Below are 16,341 nucleotides of genomic sequence, written 5' to 3' on the forward strand. Positions count from 1 at the left end.
TCCAGGACAATGTTCTCCTGGTCAGAGTCAGGATAAAGATCCATTGGTGAGAACACCAAACCCCATGTCACATGTTTGTTGGCAGTCCCATGTTTTGTTGAAAAGTTGGCTTTGTCCAGCTCATCAATAGCCAAACCACCATCTCCTGATCCATCAGAAGTATGTTCTCCATGAGCCTCTCTATCCTCTTCCGTTTGATCCTCTTCAGTTTTTTCTTCTTCCTCATCACCATCCTCATCATCCTCAATATCAATGACAGAATCTACTCCACCCACATGTTTAAAGCCCTCAACAGTAAAACCCAGCAGGAAGAGTTTCTTCTTCATCTCAATCAGCCTCTCAAAGGGTATCTTAGTGGGATCTCTATAGGCAATCTTAATCCTGACATTTTCAAAGAAAGTCCTGAACATACCATTCCAATCAACATCAGTTAACACCCCAAAGAGTGAAGCAATTTGAGCAAAAACTTTCCATGTGCACCACTTGAGAGGAATGCCCTCAATTAGAACCCAAGCTTCAATCAGTTCCCCAAAAGGCTCACACCCACCCTTCCATTCAGTCAGGGTGACATTCAAATCTTGAGGCAAGGAGAACCCAGGCAACTCAATGAGATCTTCCACTTTCTTCCAAGGGGGAAACCTGACCAAAAAAGTTTTGCTAGATAGCCCCCTAATTTGCCATGGCCACTGCCTAGTCTTGCAGAATGTTGCAGTCAAGAGTTCCATCAGCTTGGGACAATCCACTTCTCCTTTCAATATGTTCACCACAGCACAGTTTTGGAAATTCAACCATTTTGACTCATTAGCTATGGGTACATCAACATGGTAAAAACCAAAGAAAACAGCAGTGGGTTGTACCTTTGACCAGGCTGCACAGTTGTTAACGTTGTGATCTTGTTGGCAGATAAAACAGGCCTTTGGCTTCACACAATTTCCAACATAGTGACCCGGACCCCCACAGTTGAAACAAATCATATCTTTATACCTTGGATCAAGGACTTGCTCCACTTCTATTTCACCAGATTGAGACGACTGTACCTGAGCTGATCCCTCAGTCGAGGTTGTGGATCTGGTAGGTTTCGGGGCAGGGGCCTGCTCTTTCGCCGGCGGAGCAGATGGCTGCTTGCGCCCAGTGAACGAGGCAGCCTTCTGCCCAGGCACCTTGGGCTGACCAGCACCAAGGTTGCCGCTACCTCCAGCCCGGCGCTCAGCCATCTGTGCACCTTGCTTCACTACCTCCACAAACGAAAGAGACCCTGGGCCAATTCCTTCTCTAGAAACCTTGATATTCTTCGGCGGTGGGTCGAAAGGCCGGATTGAAGCGGGGAAGCAGTCGGCAGCCGTGAACGAATTGTTACCAATTAAGTCTTTCCGGATCCAGCAGATGAATCCGGAATTGGTTTCGTACTGAGGCTGGGAAAGGTGGGCTTTATGGTTGCGGCGGCGCGGGGGGGGGGGGGGGAGGGATAAGCCATAGCTGGCCAAAGTACTCCTCCACACTTTCTAGGTTTTCCACTTTACGTAATCTACCCCCACTCCCCGCTTTCTCACCCTGGACACGCACTCTGAAGGTGGGCCCAGTCAACGCTGGATTTGAAGGGGAAGAACGGCAGGGGTTCGCCGCCCCTGGCACGGTACCCATGTCAGTTTTATGATTGAGCACCTCGCCGGAGCCCAACTCCAACAAGGCCTCACCAGCTGTACAAACAGCGGCTCGTTCCTTAGTAGGTACAGATTGACGAGGGAGAACCCCCAAATTCACTACCAAATCCTCATTCAAAGACCTATCATCTGAAACACTATGAATCGCACCCCTCCTCTGACGCAATCATAAATCCCTCAATCGAGCCTTCAACGATAAATTAGCATGAATAAGATTCATACCTATCTCACCTGGCCAGGGCGGAGGCTTGATGGGTCGTCGCTTGAAAGATCATGCATGTCGCCTAGAGGGGGGGTGAATAGGCGCTTTAAAATAATTATGGTTTAGGCTTGAAAAAATGCGGAATAAACCTAGCGGATAATTTGTCAAGCACAAAACCTACAACAACTAGGCTCACCTATGTGCACCAACAACTTATGCTAAGCAAGATAAACAACTAGGTGATAGCAAGATATATGACAAGAAACAATATGGCTATCACAAAGTAAAGTGCATAAGTAAAGGGCTCGGGTAAGAGATAACCGAGGCACGCGGAGACAATGATGTATCCCGAAGTTCACACCCTTGCGGATGCTAATCTCCGTTTGGAGCGGTGTGGAGGCACAATGCTCCCCAAGAAGCCACTAGGGCCACCGTAATCTCCTCACGCCCTCGCACAATGCAAGATGCCGTGATTCCACTAAGGGACCCTTGAGGGCGGTCACCGAACCCGTACAAATGGCAACCCTTGGGGGCGGTCACCGAACCCGTACACTTTGGCAACCCTTGGGGGCGGTCACCGGTACCCGTCAAATTGCTCGGGGCGATCTCCACAACCTAATTGGAGACCCCGACGCTTGCCCAGAGCTTTACACCACAATGATTGAGCTCCGAACACCACCAACCGTCTAGGGCGCCCAAGCACCCAAGAGGAACAAGCTCAAGGGCACCAAGCACCCAAGAGTAATAAGCTTCTCAACTTGTAACTTCCACGTACCACCGTGGAGAACTCAAACCGATGCACCGAATGCAATGGAAAGGGCACACGGAGTGCCCAAGTCCTTCTCTCTCAAATCCCACCGAAGCAACTAATGCTAAGGAGGAAATTGAGAGGAAGAACAAGAAGGAGAACACCAAGAACTCCAAGATCTAGATCCAAGGGGTTCCCCTCACATAGAGGAGAAAGTGATTGGTGGAAATGTGGATCTAGATCTCCTCTCTCTTTTCTCTCAAAAACTAGCAAGAATCCATGGAGGGATTGAGAGATAGCAAGCTCGAAGAAGGTCAACAATGGGGGAAGAACATGAGCTCAAAGGATAAGGTTCATTGGGGAAGAAGACCCCCTTTTATAGGAGGGGGAAAATCCAACCGTTATGTGCTCAGCCCGCACACGAGCGGTACTACCGCTCCACGAGCGATACTACCGCTCGGGCGGAAGAAGCAGGGAAACGGATCAACAAAACATGAACCTTGGGGCGGTAGTACCGCTTATAAGCGGTACTACCGCTCGACCGGAGCGGTACTACCGCTCGCCCCAGCGGTACTACCGTGCCTTACTGCCGCATGACTACCGCTGAACCCGACACGAAAAGAGCAGACCCAAAATCGAGGCGGTAGTAGAGCGGTACTGGAGCGGTACTACCGCTTGACGCTACAAGCGGTCCTACCGCTGCCACCGCGGTACTACCGCTTGACGCTACAAGCGGTACTACCGCTGCCACCGCGGTACTACCGCAGGGAGAAAAACAGAACTGCCAAAACTTCTTCATATGAGCTCCGAATTGAGCAAACTCAAGCTTGTTGGATAGAGGAAGACGAGTAGCATCAAAACAGCGACTGGTTATAGTAAGAAGAGGCAGGGGAGGTATGCCAACAAATAGAGGAGTGAAACCTCCAACCGAGAAGAACCGGCATAACCTCCAACATCGAAAACATCATAGAAGATGTGAGTGAACTCTGTTTTCGATGAACTCGAGCTTGTCATCAAGATGACCATAAGCTCCAAAACTCACAAAGAGAAGAACCAAACAATAACCAATAAAGATGATGCAAGGATGCAATGGTTTGAGCTCTCTATGAACGATACGATCAAGCTACTCATCGAGAGCCCCCCTTGATAGTGCGGCAATCGATCCTATAACCCGGTCTCCCAACTACCATCATGAGACCGGTAAAATAGAAAACCTATCAAGAGCAAACCTTTGCCTTGCACATGGTCCACTTGAAATAGATGATGACGATCTTGACTCCCTAAAGATGGACCACCTTTCTTGATTGCGTTGGCTCGATGAAGACTAGTTGATTGCTCCCCCATACTCCACTATGGGTGAGCCACCCTTCCGCACATCTTCACAAGTCCATTGTCACCACAATGGACGGCAAGCTTCAAGCATTTGATCTCTTCATGATGCTTCACTTGAACTTGCATACCGCATAATCTTCACAAGTCCATTGTCACCACAATGGACGGCAAGCTTCAAGCATTTGATCTCTTCATGATGCTTCACTTGAACTTGCGCACCGCAACCTAACCCCACAAAGAACTCTCACGAAGATCATGGGTTAGTACACAAAGCGTAATTGACAATGCTTACCACACCATGGGATCGCTTGATCCCTCTCGGTACATCTTCTACACATTGTGAGTTGATCAAGTTGATTCACTCTTGACTTAGTCTTGATCAACCTTGAATCTTTTCAACTCTCTTCATTTGGATGATGTCTTGAAGATATACATGAATGATCACACAATCTTCTTCTCCAAGACATGCTTGCAATAAGCTCAACTCTCACATGACCAATCTTTGGATAATTCCTTAATAACACCTTGGTCACCACATAAACTCCTTGAAACCAACACATGGACTTCAAGAAATGCATATGGACAAATCCTTCAAATATAACTCAAGGCAACCATTAGTCCATAGAGATTGTCATCAATTACCAAAACCAAACATGGGGGCACCGCATGTTCTTTCATCGCTGAGCTTGAATCGGTCGGGGAAGACGATCTACTGGCGGCGCTGCAGCCAAACGGTGCCCGGCGGAAGGAATTTCGGCGGGATGTTGGCGATGCCCTCCCACGAAGGTGGCCTGATGTTGAGCCTGGATGGGTTCGCCGTCCTGAAGTTCTCCCACCGCGCGGCCTGACGCGGATCCGACGATTCCGCCTCCTGGATCACCCAGAAGGGGAGCTCCAAATCCTCGCAGTCGTCGTCTCCGATGAAGCGCGCGCGCTCGACGAAGTTCGCATGGCGGAGGATGTGGAGGTGGATCTCCCCCCACTCGTCCTGGTCGAGGAAGCGTTCCATCACCACCCGATGCATCTCACAGCGAGCCTCCGGCGAGTGCGGGTCGATCTCGGGCAGCGGCGCCGCCGCAGGCGGTGGAAGCTCCCGCGGTTCCACTACCCTCGCCACCGGCGCAAGCCAGCGAACCCACACGCCGCGGCGACGCGCTCCAGCCATGCGGGATCTGAGATGGGGATTCGGGGCGGGGAGAGCTCGGTGAGTTGCAGGGGTGGGTGGGAGGCTGGGGTTGGGGCGCTTTAATGGCGCCGTAGTTGCTTCGCTCGAGGGGGAGGGGAGGGGAGGGGAAGGAGAGCGAGCCATCCTTCTATTTTTAGTGCTTGCAGACAACTTCTCACATGCAATGATGCACTCGAATCAGAACTGCTCGGGAGGGTTTTTCGCTGGCCTTGCAGTAGAGCAATCATCCGATTGTCGCCAAATGTGATAGCTTGGAGGCAGTCATGATGGTTAAGAGCAGAGATGGGAACAAATCGCTTTCTTGATAGATGACATCAAAAGAAGTTTGGAGGAACGTAATTCTTGTATTACTCATGTACGTCACTTCATGGCTAATTTTGGGAGAACTCAATGCCACACTGTTGTTTGGCTTGGGTCTGTCCCTGTAGGCGTTCTACGGATTGTCAAACACGATTGTAATTCCAGAGTTTATCTAATACAAGAGTTATTTCATAAAAAAATCATTTTTTTAATTCCGAGAACATTTTTTGAAATCCACAAATGTGTCCAAAGTTCGTGAACACTTTTTTTTTGCAATCTTATATCATTTTTCACATCTATGAACATTTTTTGTTTACATGAAAAAAATTTAAAATTCATTTTTAAAATTAATAAAAACTTGTAATTCAGGAACAAAAATTCCGAACATTTTAAACTTTGGAGAAACTGTTTGAAATCTGAGAACATATTTTAAATGTATGAATATTTTATGAAGTTGTGAAGATATTGTACATTATTGAAATTTATGAACAATTTTATAAATTCATGAACATCTATTAATTTCTAGGAAATTTCATAAATATCTGCACATTTTTATTTTGGAAAACCGACAGAAAAAACGAACAGCTGAAATATAATGTTTGTAGCATACCGAGGGAAAACTTTTTTAATGGATCGTAGAAGCCATGCAGGATGGTAATGGACTGGCCCACATAACCAGGGCAGATGCGCGAGTGTTATCTACCCAACGCTACGAGCGCGGTGTTGGTGCTCCCCCATGATACGGGTACCCGCTGCCAGCACTATATCTCGGAATCCACACGCGTTGGGCTTCGCATTTCCGCTTGATTGGCCCTCCAAGCAGCCTGCTCGACGCACCCTGGCCCACCATACAGATCGATATATCCATTCTGACTCCTATTTGGCGCCTTCAGCGCCGGTTAAAAGGCTATTTCGCCAACCGGCGCAACCCCCCCGCGTTGGGTTGGCCCATTTACTTTTTTCTGTTAAACTTTTAAAAAAGTAGATTTCTCAGAAGAAAACTTAAAAAAAAGTGCGAGCAACATGATTTGAACTCATGACCTCTTCATTGAGAGAGAACCACAGTAACCAACTAGGACACCTTAGTCATCAATCTTCTTTCTACGGAGAATGTATACATCTTTTGACAAATACATGTATATTTGAATAATAGATGGTGAACATTTTTTAACGAATGACCATTTCCATGAAACCGTGATGAAGAATTTAAATGCACAATGAACATTTCTTTAATACATGATCAACTTTTTTAGCACAGAATAAAAATTTAAATACATGAGAACATTTTCTAAATATATGTTGAACATTCTTTATACACGGTGAATATCTTTTAGTACATGATAGTCAATTTTGGTATTACACGATTAATATTTTCTAAAATATAGGAATAATACCTTTCAAATACACAATTACAATTCTGAGTACATGATGAACATTTTATAGATAAAAAATAGTACATGCAATACACGACGAACATTTTAAATTCATTGTGAATACTTTTTAAATATGCAATGATTATTTTTGGATAACATGGTGAACCTTTTATAAAGTACATGGCAAATAGTTTTTTATTGCATGATGTACTCTTTCTAGATACACAATAGTCAATTTAAATACATGACTAATAATTTTGATACCCGAAGAACATTTTTTAAATACACGATGAACATTTTCTAGGTACTCGGAGACCAATTTCTTATAACCGGATGAGTATTTTTGAAATATCGTATGCATTTTAATTTCCTTGGATACATTCTGGAGATTTGCTAAAATTAGCTCCGACACTTGACGTTATGATTCGCTAAAATTGCTCCACCACCAACCGACATGGAACTTTTAATACACTGCTAAAATTTTAATAAATTATTAGGTCAAAATATTTTTCCAAACATATAAATCAGGAGAAATTGTAGATCCTTTCAGGTCAGCAAACTGCATGTAGCCTACAAAATAACAGCGATCAATTCTTCAAAAAAAATAGTGGGATCAGACGGGATAATAGGGCAGCCCATCTACGCACACGGGATAATAGGGCAGCCCATCTACGCACATCCGGCTCGCACAAAGCAAGGTATAGATGGGATTTTCCTATTTGTCGCTCTCTGTGACAAACTGTCGCTAATTCGCACAGAGCTAGCGATTAGCGAGCAAGATGGGCCGGCCCAATGAAAGATAACGCACTCGCTACAGTTTAAGGTTTTGGGAACCTCCTAGAAGGTTTCTAATCGATTTCGGGAAGCTTTTAGAAGGATCCCGAACTGGTTTTCTGTGGTTTTCAGTTTTTCATTTGCGGCCTTTTCTTTTTCTTTTCTTCCTTTTTCTCTTTTTCTGTATAATTTTGCTCTTGAGTTAAGCTTGCGGGAGTTGATACGTCTCCGTCGTATCTACTTTTCCAAATACTTTTGCTCTTATTTTGGGCTCTAATTTTCATGATTTGAATGAAACTAATCCGGAGTAACGCTGTTTTCAGCAAAACTACCACGGTGTTGTTTTTTGTGCAGAAATAAAACTTCTCAGAATTGGACGAACCTTTTTTGAGATTTTTTATGAAATATATAAAACATTACTTGAGCGAAGATCCATCGGAGGGAGCCACCTGTTGCCCACAAGGCAACTAGGCGCAGCCACCCCCGGGCATGCCATGTTACCTTGTGGGGCCCATGAGGCTCCACCGACCCTAATCTCAAGTCTATAAATTCTGTCTTCCCGAGAAAAAAAATAAGAAAAGAAGTTTCATCGCGTTTTAAGATACGGAGCCGCAGGCACCTCATGTTCTTCATCGGGAGGGCTGATCTCGAGTCTGTTCGAGGCTCCGGAGAGGGGGATTCATCGCCATCATCATCATCAACCATCCTCCATCAACAATTCCATGATGCTCACTACCGGGAGTGAGTAAGTCCTTCGTAGGCTTGCTGGACGGTGATGGAGTTGGATGAGATTTGTCATGTAATCGAGTCAATTTGTTAGGTTTGATCCCTAGTATCCACTATGTTCTAAGATTGATGTTGCTATGACTTTGCTATGCTTAATCCTTGTCACTAGGGCTCGGATGTCATGATTTCAGATCTGAACCATCTATGTTTTCATGAATATATTTGAGTTCTTGATCATATCTGCTAGTTGTATGCACTTGTTATTGTTCTGATCCATAGACCCCCAAAGTGACAATAAGTGGGATACTCTCCGAGGATGACTATAATTCGAGAAGTTCATGAATTCACCAAGCATTAATGTTTTGTTCCGTCTCTCTATTAAAAGAAGACATTAATATCCCTTAGTTTTCTTTTGGACCCCGATGCCACGGGAGGGTAGGACAAAAGATGACATGCAAGTTTTTATTACAAGCATGTATGACTATATACGGAATATATGGGTACATTAAATTGATGAATTGGAGCTATTGTGTGTCGCTCTAGGTTGTGACTGTATATGATGAAAATCACCCAACACAAATATCCATCACTGGTCCAATGCCCATGCTTTTCATATATTGATATTTGCTAAGTTACTTTCGTTGCTGTTGCTGTTACAATCACTACAAAACTGCTTCTGTTACCGTTACTACTGCTACTCGGTTTTTTCTTTCTATTTTTATTATTCAGAATTACAATGTTTGGGCGAAATTTCAAAAAAAATGTTTGGAACTTCAAAAAATGTTCTTGTTTTTATATTTTATTAAAAATTTACAAAAACAATGGTGATTTTAAAAAAATATTCACATATTTAAAAATATGTACAACTTTCAAAATAGTCATAAGTTCAGAACATTGTTCCTGCTCCAAATTTTGTTGAGACTTTATAAAAATTCATGATTTTCAAAAAATGTTCATAAGTTCAAAAACGTTTCCTGTTTACAAATTTTGTCCACAAATTCAACAAGTGCTCATCATATTCACATTTTTCAATTTTGTTCAGAGTTTCAAATTTCGTTCACAGATGCAAATAATGTTCCCTTTTTTTTCCAAAATTTTCATGTTTTCAAAAAAGGTCCTTTTTCCAACATTTGTCCCAAGTTCAAAAAAATTATGTTTATAAATTTGTTCGCGAATTCAAAAGTTGTTCATTATGGTCAAATAAATTGGAACAAAATGCTCCTGTTTTTCATTTTTTTCACAAATTATTTCCATTTGAAAATTGGGTTACAAATTTAAATATTAGGTAAAAACAATTATACTTGTTTGGGTTTTTGAAAAAAATTAAGATTTTTTTAAAAAAGTATTCGGAATTTTCATTAGTTGTTTGAAAATGGAGAAAATATTTGGATCTACCGATATGATTAGTTCTAAAGGTTTTTGCTCTGCATGTTTAACACTAGCGCTGATTAGCTCCACTACTTAGGTAGGTGTCTCTACTAGCGCCGACTCACGAGTTCAAATCCTTTGGCTGCTCTTGCGTGGGCCGGCCGGGGCGAAGACTGCCCTGTGCGAAGCCCCGTCAGTCTGCCGCATTTTTCTGCGTTGTTTTTTTACACCACTGGCTGCTGCTGCGTGGGCCGGCCCAGGTGAAGACTGCCATGTGCGAAGCCCCGCCAGTCTGCAGCAGCTAGGAGATCCCTATAGATGCTGCCTATGAATATTTGCGAAAATGTGACCCGTGGAAGCTTGCTGGTCGCCCACATGGAGCCTAAATGGGACATGATTATTACAAAAACGACAATATTTCTTCATTTTCAATTTTTTATGAGAAATATACAATATTACCTGTTAGTAAACAAAGAAGTAATAAAGATATTAATTTTAAAAATAATACCCAACCATATTAAAAATAAATATTCATTTACTCCTAAAAATATTGATGTACATTTCAAAAAGTGTACATGTATTTTTAGAAATGTCTGTGTAACTAAATAAAATTTTCATATGGTTTATCATATTCATGGAATGTCAAAGGAGTGTTCATGCATTTCAAAAGTATTCATGTAATTAAAAGAAATCTTCATGTAATTTTTTTAAAAAGCCATATTCTTTTCTAAAGTGTTCACGACCTTTAAAAATATAGTCATGAAACTATAAAAAAATCCATGCATTTTAGAAAAATCTTCATATAATATTCCAAAAAAGTGTTCACCTATTTAAAAAAAATCATGTAACTTTAAAATGTGTTTACATACTTTTTCAGCATATATTTATATTAGTTTGCTTTTAAAAATGTTAACTTGTTTTTCAGCATATATTTATATTACTTGTAAAAAATAAGAAAATTTGAAATAGAAATGAACAAAACAAAATAAATGGAAAAACTAAAAAGAAAAAAGAAAAAATAAGTAAAAAGTAAAAAGTAGAATTGAAAACGGAAAACCGACGACATAAAAAATCAAGGGAAGAAAAAGGAAGCAAAACCGGCAAAGCCAGATGCAAAAGATAAAATAAAATAAATGGAATGCACATTATCCAGTCCTATGCTATTGGGCATTGGCCCACACCGAGTACCAACAGCTGATTCCCGTGCTAGATACTACTATAGGCGGTATATAACATTTAGGAAAAAACAATATATCATTTTTGGCAACGAAGAAGCTACTGCATGATCTACATGATCTACATTTTGGAAGAAGCTTTACTTTGAGGCCAACTACATGTCATACTTGGGTGCACAACTTGGCCTTCTTTTGTGAAATAGTAAGTTGACTGTATTTTCCCTAACAGAGCTAATCCTCTTTCCATTAGTTGTTCAATGGAAATACTACAGGTCTTACAAGTAGCAGAAAAAACGGACATGAAAGAGAATTGTGAGTTGAGAACATCATTTGAAGCTTCAGCCCCGAGCAACATCACAAAGATGGCGTTCCACATGGTAAAGTAGGGGGCGCGATGAAGATGATGTGTGTCATTGTGAGGAGTGAGAGACGGGGAAGGAGCCAACACCATTTGCGAGGAGGTATTTGTTAGCAATGATCACAAACTAGGATGTGGCTTAGCCAGGGACGGAGCCAAGGGAGGGGGATACATACTACTAAAATTTAGACGGGCCCAAGTAGAAATTGTTTCCTTTTTACATATACGATTGAAGGGTATATGTAAAAAAAATCAATCTTAGTGGGCACAATGACCACACGCTCAATGGCACCCTCTCAAAATGAACCACTCATTGATTGACAATGACTATTTTTTAGGGATCATATTGACCGATACCTGGTTTTCTCGATGGAATCCTACACAGGCGGTCTTGGGTTTTTACTACGGCACAACAATGGACATCATGTATTTTTCTCGATGGAAATCTAGATCTAGTGGTCCTCCTTTTACTTTAAAGATCGGTGTGTCCACCGAGCGCCACACATATGGAGACCAGTGAGTTAATTGGCTTCTTGCGATGGAGAGAGGCTTAGTTAACCTATGGGCTATAATTTTTCCTATGTAATATGCAAGTCGTGGCTGGAGCCCAAGGGGAGACAAGATATTAGAATGCTCTACGAGGGTAAGACCATAAAATCCGACAGCCGAAAGTGCACAGCTTGTAAGAGGGTTAGGACGGTGCTCAGTATTGATGTCATCAAAATATATGTGCAAAATACCAAACCAGCCCACAGGTTTTGCAAAATCTAGGGGTGGCTTCTCTACCCAACCAGAAACTGAAATTACAAACACTTTCGTCTAGAAGTGAAATTACGATATACCAACATCGGATATGGCTGCACTATATGGAAGCTTCCTAGTGTTTTTTCTTTGCGAAGAGGGAAGCTTCCTAGTTGAGCTCAAACCATATAAAGTAGGTTGCAATGCTTACATAGGCTCAGCCTTGACGATCCTGGAACAACCAACGTCATATATGGCAAAACCTTTTGTTGTCTCCTTTTCTTTTCCTCGATCCTTTTTTTTTGTTCCTTTTTCTATCTGGATTAATAGTGAGGGCGTTGTGATTGCAAATATTGCTGCCTGTTATATTGAAAAAGCTAGCTAGCGGTGCGGGTTCTCTTCAAAAAAAAATGTGATTGGCTTTGTTGTACTTGAACTAATTTTGCAGGTTTGACTTTAGCCAAACATTTATAATTATTTAAGAGGGGAATTTTTTATAAGGTTATTGTCTATTAGGTAAAAATCAGCTCTGAGACTTGATGGTATGAGAGGGTAAGGGGAATACGAACTGAAAAAAGACTACAAGTAAACAAACTATTTCTCTCTTTCCAGATGTTTCATATATAGGCAAAGTTTTAAATAGCGCGCTAAGCCTCTTAGCGTCGGACCTCTTCTAAATGCTATAGCGTGCTATAGCGGAGCTATAGCGAGCTATTTAAAATGTTTGCTCAAGTGTTTGAACAAAAGACTCTTAGCGCAGGACCTTTTCTAAATGCTATAGCGTGCTCGTGCTATAGCGGGCTATTTAAAGCCATGTATGTCAAACACACATAAATAGGATGGCACCTGCACTCACTGCACATATATAGATTAATAAAAGGGAAATGTTTCTTAGAAAAGCTTAGTCTCCTCACCGGTGACACTAATATAGATTAATAAAGACCACATAGAACTTGATAAACAGATACTCTAAGTACTAGTACATTGATAGATGGTGCTGCGGCGGTGCGGCCCACCTACTCAGCAGTCCCAAGCCGCTATATATGCACAAATACACAGTGCATCTAGAGTGTCCCTACACAAAGACAGAAACGGCAGCCACAACCCACAACATGCTCAACGGATCGAGCTCCCAAGTGTTCATCATGCCCGCCGCCGGCCATGTCGACTACCTCGTCGCGGGAGGCTCCGGAGGAGGCGACGACCCCAGGTACCCCTGGACCTTCAAGTCCCTGCACGAGGTGGACGCCGTCGTCCCTGCCATCGCCCGTGGCAGCAAGAGGCCGGCCGCCGTCCCCGGTGGAGCACAGGTAGAGCCCTACGGGTGCCCCATCTGCTTCCGCATGTTCGCCACTTCCAAGGCCGTCCATGGCCACATGCGCAGCCACACGGACCGCACCTGGCGCGGCATGGAGCCGCCCCGGCCGCCGCCCCTGGACGGGCCACGTTACCCGTATGCGTGCGATCGCTGCAAGATGCCGTTCCAGACGCGGCAGGCGCTCGGCGGCCACCGCGCCAGCCACAATGGTAAGAAAGGCTGCTCCGGGCTCGAAAGAGAGGAGCTCGCCGCCGCCGAAGAAGCTCGGAGGCCCGTCGTGTTCGACGTTGATCTGAACCTTCCGGCTCCCGAGGCAGATCAGGAACAGGGGGAGTAGTAGGAGTGATCAACAGATCGATCGAGCAGCTTGCTAGTGTTCTCAGTTGACAGTTGTTCGAGCTGTGCTTGCGTGTGCTATATTTGGTGTTTAGCTTCTCCGATATTATATTCTGCCTTCCCTCTCTTTGACTTTGTGTTTCGAGACTTGGGTTGCAAATAGCTCTCGATCGATCGATCCCCGCTTAATAGATAAATAAATGAAGACTACAATTAAGCTGCTATATATATGTGTGTCAGATTGTGTTGGATACTTTGATGCAGCTAGAACTAATGTTTCAGGTTATTTCATGTGATACTTTGTTTCTTGATCTGATTTAGTGCTGTTTTACTTGAAATTAGCCGATCTAAAATTAGATCTATAGGTTAACGACCTTGTGTCCAGCTCCAGCAATTTTGTATGGTGAACGAAATTATTTAACGACCTCGTGTCCAGCTCAATTTTGCACGCATATATCTTATTTCTAAACAGTTCCAAAGAGAATCACATGAGTTTTTTTCCCAGGTGTTGTGCCTATATTATATAGAGATGGGAAAAGGAGGAAAAGGGTCACAATGTATATGCATGCGATTAATGGATGATAAAAGGGTCGAACCAGTCCTAGTATGATATACTCTCATTAATTGCACTGTGATTTCCAAATATTTTCTTCCTTAGCAGAAAAAAAGTGGCTTTGCGAAAAACAACAGAATTAGTTTGAGTATTTATGTCTTCTAGTGAAACATGAAGTGTGTCGTGTGCTTTACATACCATTTCCCAAGTTAATGATTTTGCTTCACAATGTATATATTGGAGGTATATATATTGGCATCATTGGAGTAATTAATGCACTCTATTTCGAATCTATATGCTATAAGAGTGTCCCTGTTCCTATATAGGAAATCAGAAGAACAATGGGGCCAAAAAATATTTTTGAAAAACAAAATCCATATTTTCATGAAACAAAACCATGTATGTCAAACACATTGTTACTCAAAACCAATGTTTCATTTACAATGTAGCGCACAACAGAGCATTACACACAGGCACAACTGTCCGAATCCGAGTCGGATTCGGATGTCTAATTTGGCCATCAGATATTTCCGCATAGTGGAAGACAATTGGACCTGGATATGTCTGTTTAATCCATCGCATTCCTAGAGGATTGGGTATGACTGAGTTTGACATGAAAATTATCAGTCGGACATGGATACAACTGTACACATTAGACTTAATGATGTTGCTTCACATTGTATATATTCAGGATATATTTGCATCATTTGAGTAATTAATGCATTGTATTTCGACTCTATATATGTTATAGGAGTCTCATTGTTTCTATATAGGAAATCGGAAGAACAAAGGGGCCAACAAATATTTTTTAAACAAAAAAATCATATTTTCATGAAACAAAACCATTATTCTGAATACAGTGTTAGTCAAAACCAATGTTCCATTTTCAGCAGCATGGATATACATTTATAATGCTAGTGCACTGCACAACATCATACACAAACACAACTGTCCGTATCAGACTCGGATTCGGGTGTCTAATTCGACCATTAGAGATCTCCACGTAGCCGAAGACAATCTGACATGGATATGTGTGTTGAATGTATGGCAATCCTAGAGGATTGGGTATGACTGAAAGGCTGACATGACAATTACCAGTCAGAACTGGATACAAGTGTAACCACCGGACTTATATTTATTTGATCATCTGACTTTTTTTTGAGAAACTATGTCATAAAGCCTATATTGGTTTTATATAAATTTATGCCTTATAGATTTTTTTGTAATAATTACCCAAGAAAAATTAAGAATTATATCACACTTGCAACTTAAAACAAAACAGAATAAATAATTGCTCGCTATTACAGAATACTATTACAGAAATGCTAGTTAGATAGTATGTAACCCTCACCTACCATTCCCTAATCACGTCTATAGCTATATAGTCCTAGTACCACCGAGGTGTGTCAAGCATCGGGTGCCTTGCATGGATAGAAAGACATAAACCACAACCCATGATGATGAGGAGGTCAACGTCACAGGTCTTCATAGGTCACATGGAAATGTAATTAGCTCAATAACGCCAAATGGAGGCTTTAATTTTGTAAATTCAAATTCATACTTTTACATTTCAAAAATTATTTGAAATAATAGACATATACCAAAAGAGATATTGTACATGTGTGCAAATTTTCATGATGACCTAGGTTAAAATGAGAGCTAAATTAAAAAATGTGGCTTTTCAGAACATGTATTGTTCATCCCCAAAATTCATGATTTGTTTTGTGCAACTAACAATTCAATATATCTCATCATAAAATTTTACACACATATACATTACATCCTTGTGTCCTTGACCATATGCAAATACATTTCCAATGCAATATTAACCAGACTGCAGTGTCACATTCATGCAAGATTCCACATTTTACATGCCCATGTTGATGAGGTTCCCAATATTATATAAGATCATGTTGAATAACCTATAAGTGTCCTGTTGTAATCTTCCTAGCTTTGCTGAGAATACATTCTCCCTTTTGATGTATGCAAAAATTCCGCAATGGAAAAGGTAGTGTGCATCAATTGATGCAGTAGCTGAGGGTGTACCTGCGTTTTCAAAAAGGAAATATCAAATGGGGGCAGATTCTGTATTAGGAATCAAATTTGAATTCATGTACCGTACACAGAGTGTTACGATTTTTTATGTTTCCAAAATAGTCTTTCTAGAATGGACACCTAAATCCGAAAAGG

General features: G+C 41.9%; 1 protein-coding gene across 1 annotated transcript; it reads left to right on the forward strand.

Annotated features, from left to right (window-relative positions):
• The first annotated feature begins 12,916 nt into the window (after nucleotides 1–12,916).
• On the forward strand, nucleotides 12,917–13,884 carry LOC109760821 (uncharacterized). Its single transcript, XM_020319626.4, has one exon. It carries the CDS (start codon nucleotides 12,988–12,990, stop codon nucleotides 13,597–13,599), a length of 612 nt encoding a protein of 203 aa, XP_020175215.3. The 5' UTR covers nucleotides 12,917–12,987; the 3' UTR covers nucleotides 13,600–13,884.
• The last annotated feature ends 2,457 nt before the right edge of the window (nucleotides 13,885–16,341 follow it).

This window comes from Aegilops tauschii, chromosome 7 (genome assembly GCF_002575655.3).
Source record: "Aegilops tauschii subsp. strangulata cultivar AL8/78 chromosome 7, Aet v6.0, whole genome shotgun sequence".
In the NCBI taxonomy this organism is placed as follows: domain Eukaryota; kingdom Viridiplantae; phylum Streptophyta; class Magnoliopsida; order Poales; family Poaceae; genus Aegilops; species Aegilops tauschii.

What these genes read in the sequence shown, in the direction of transcription:
- LOC109760821 (XM_020319626.4), top strand. Translation starts at nt 12,988, where the DNA reads ATGCACAAATACACAGTGCATCTAGAGTGTCCCTACACAAAGACAGAA.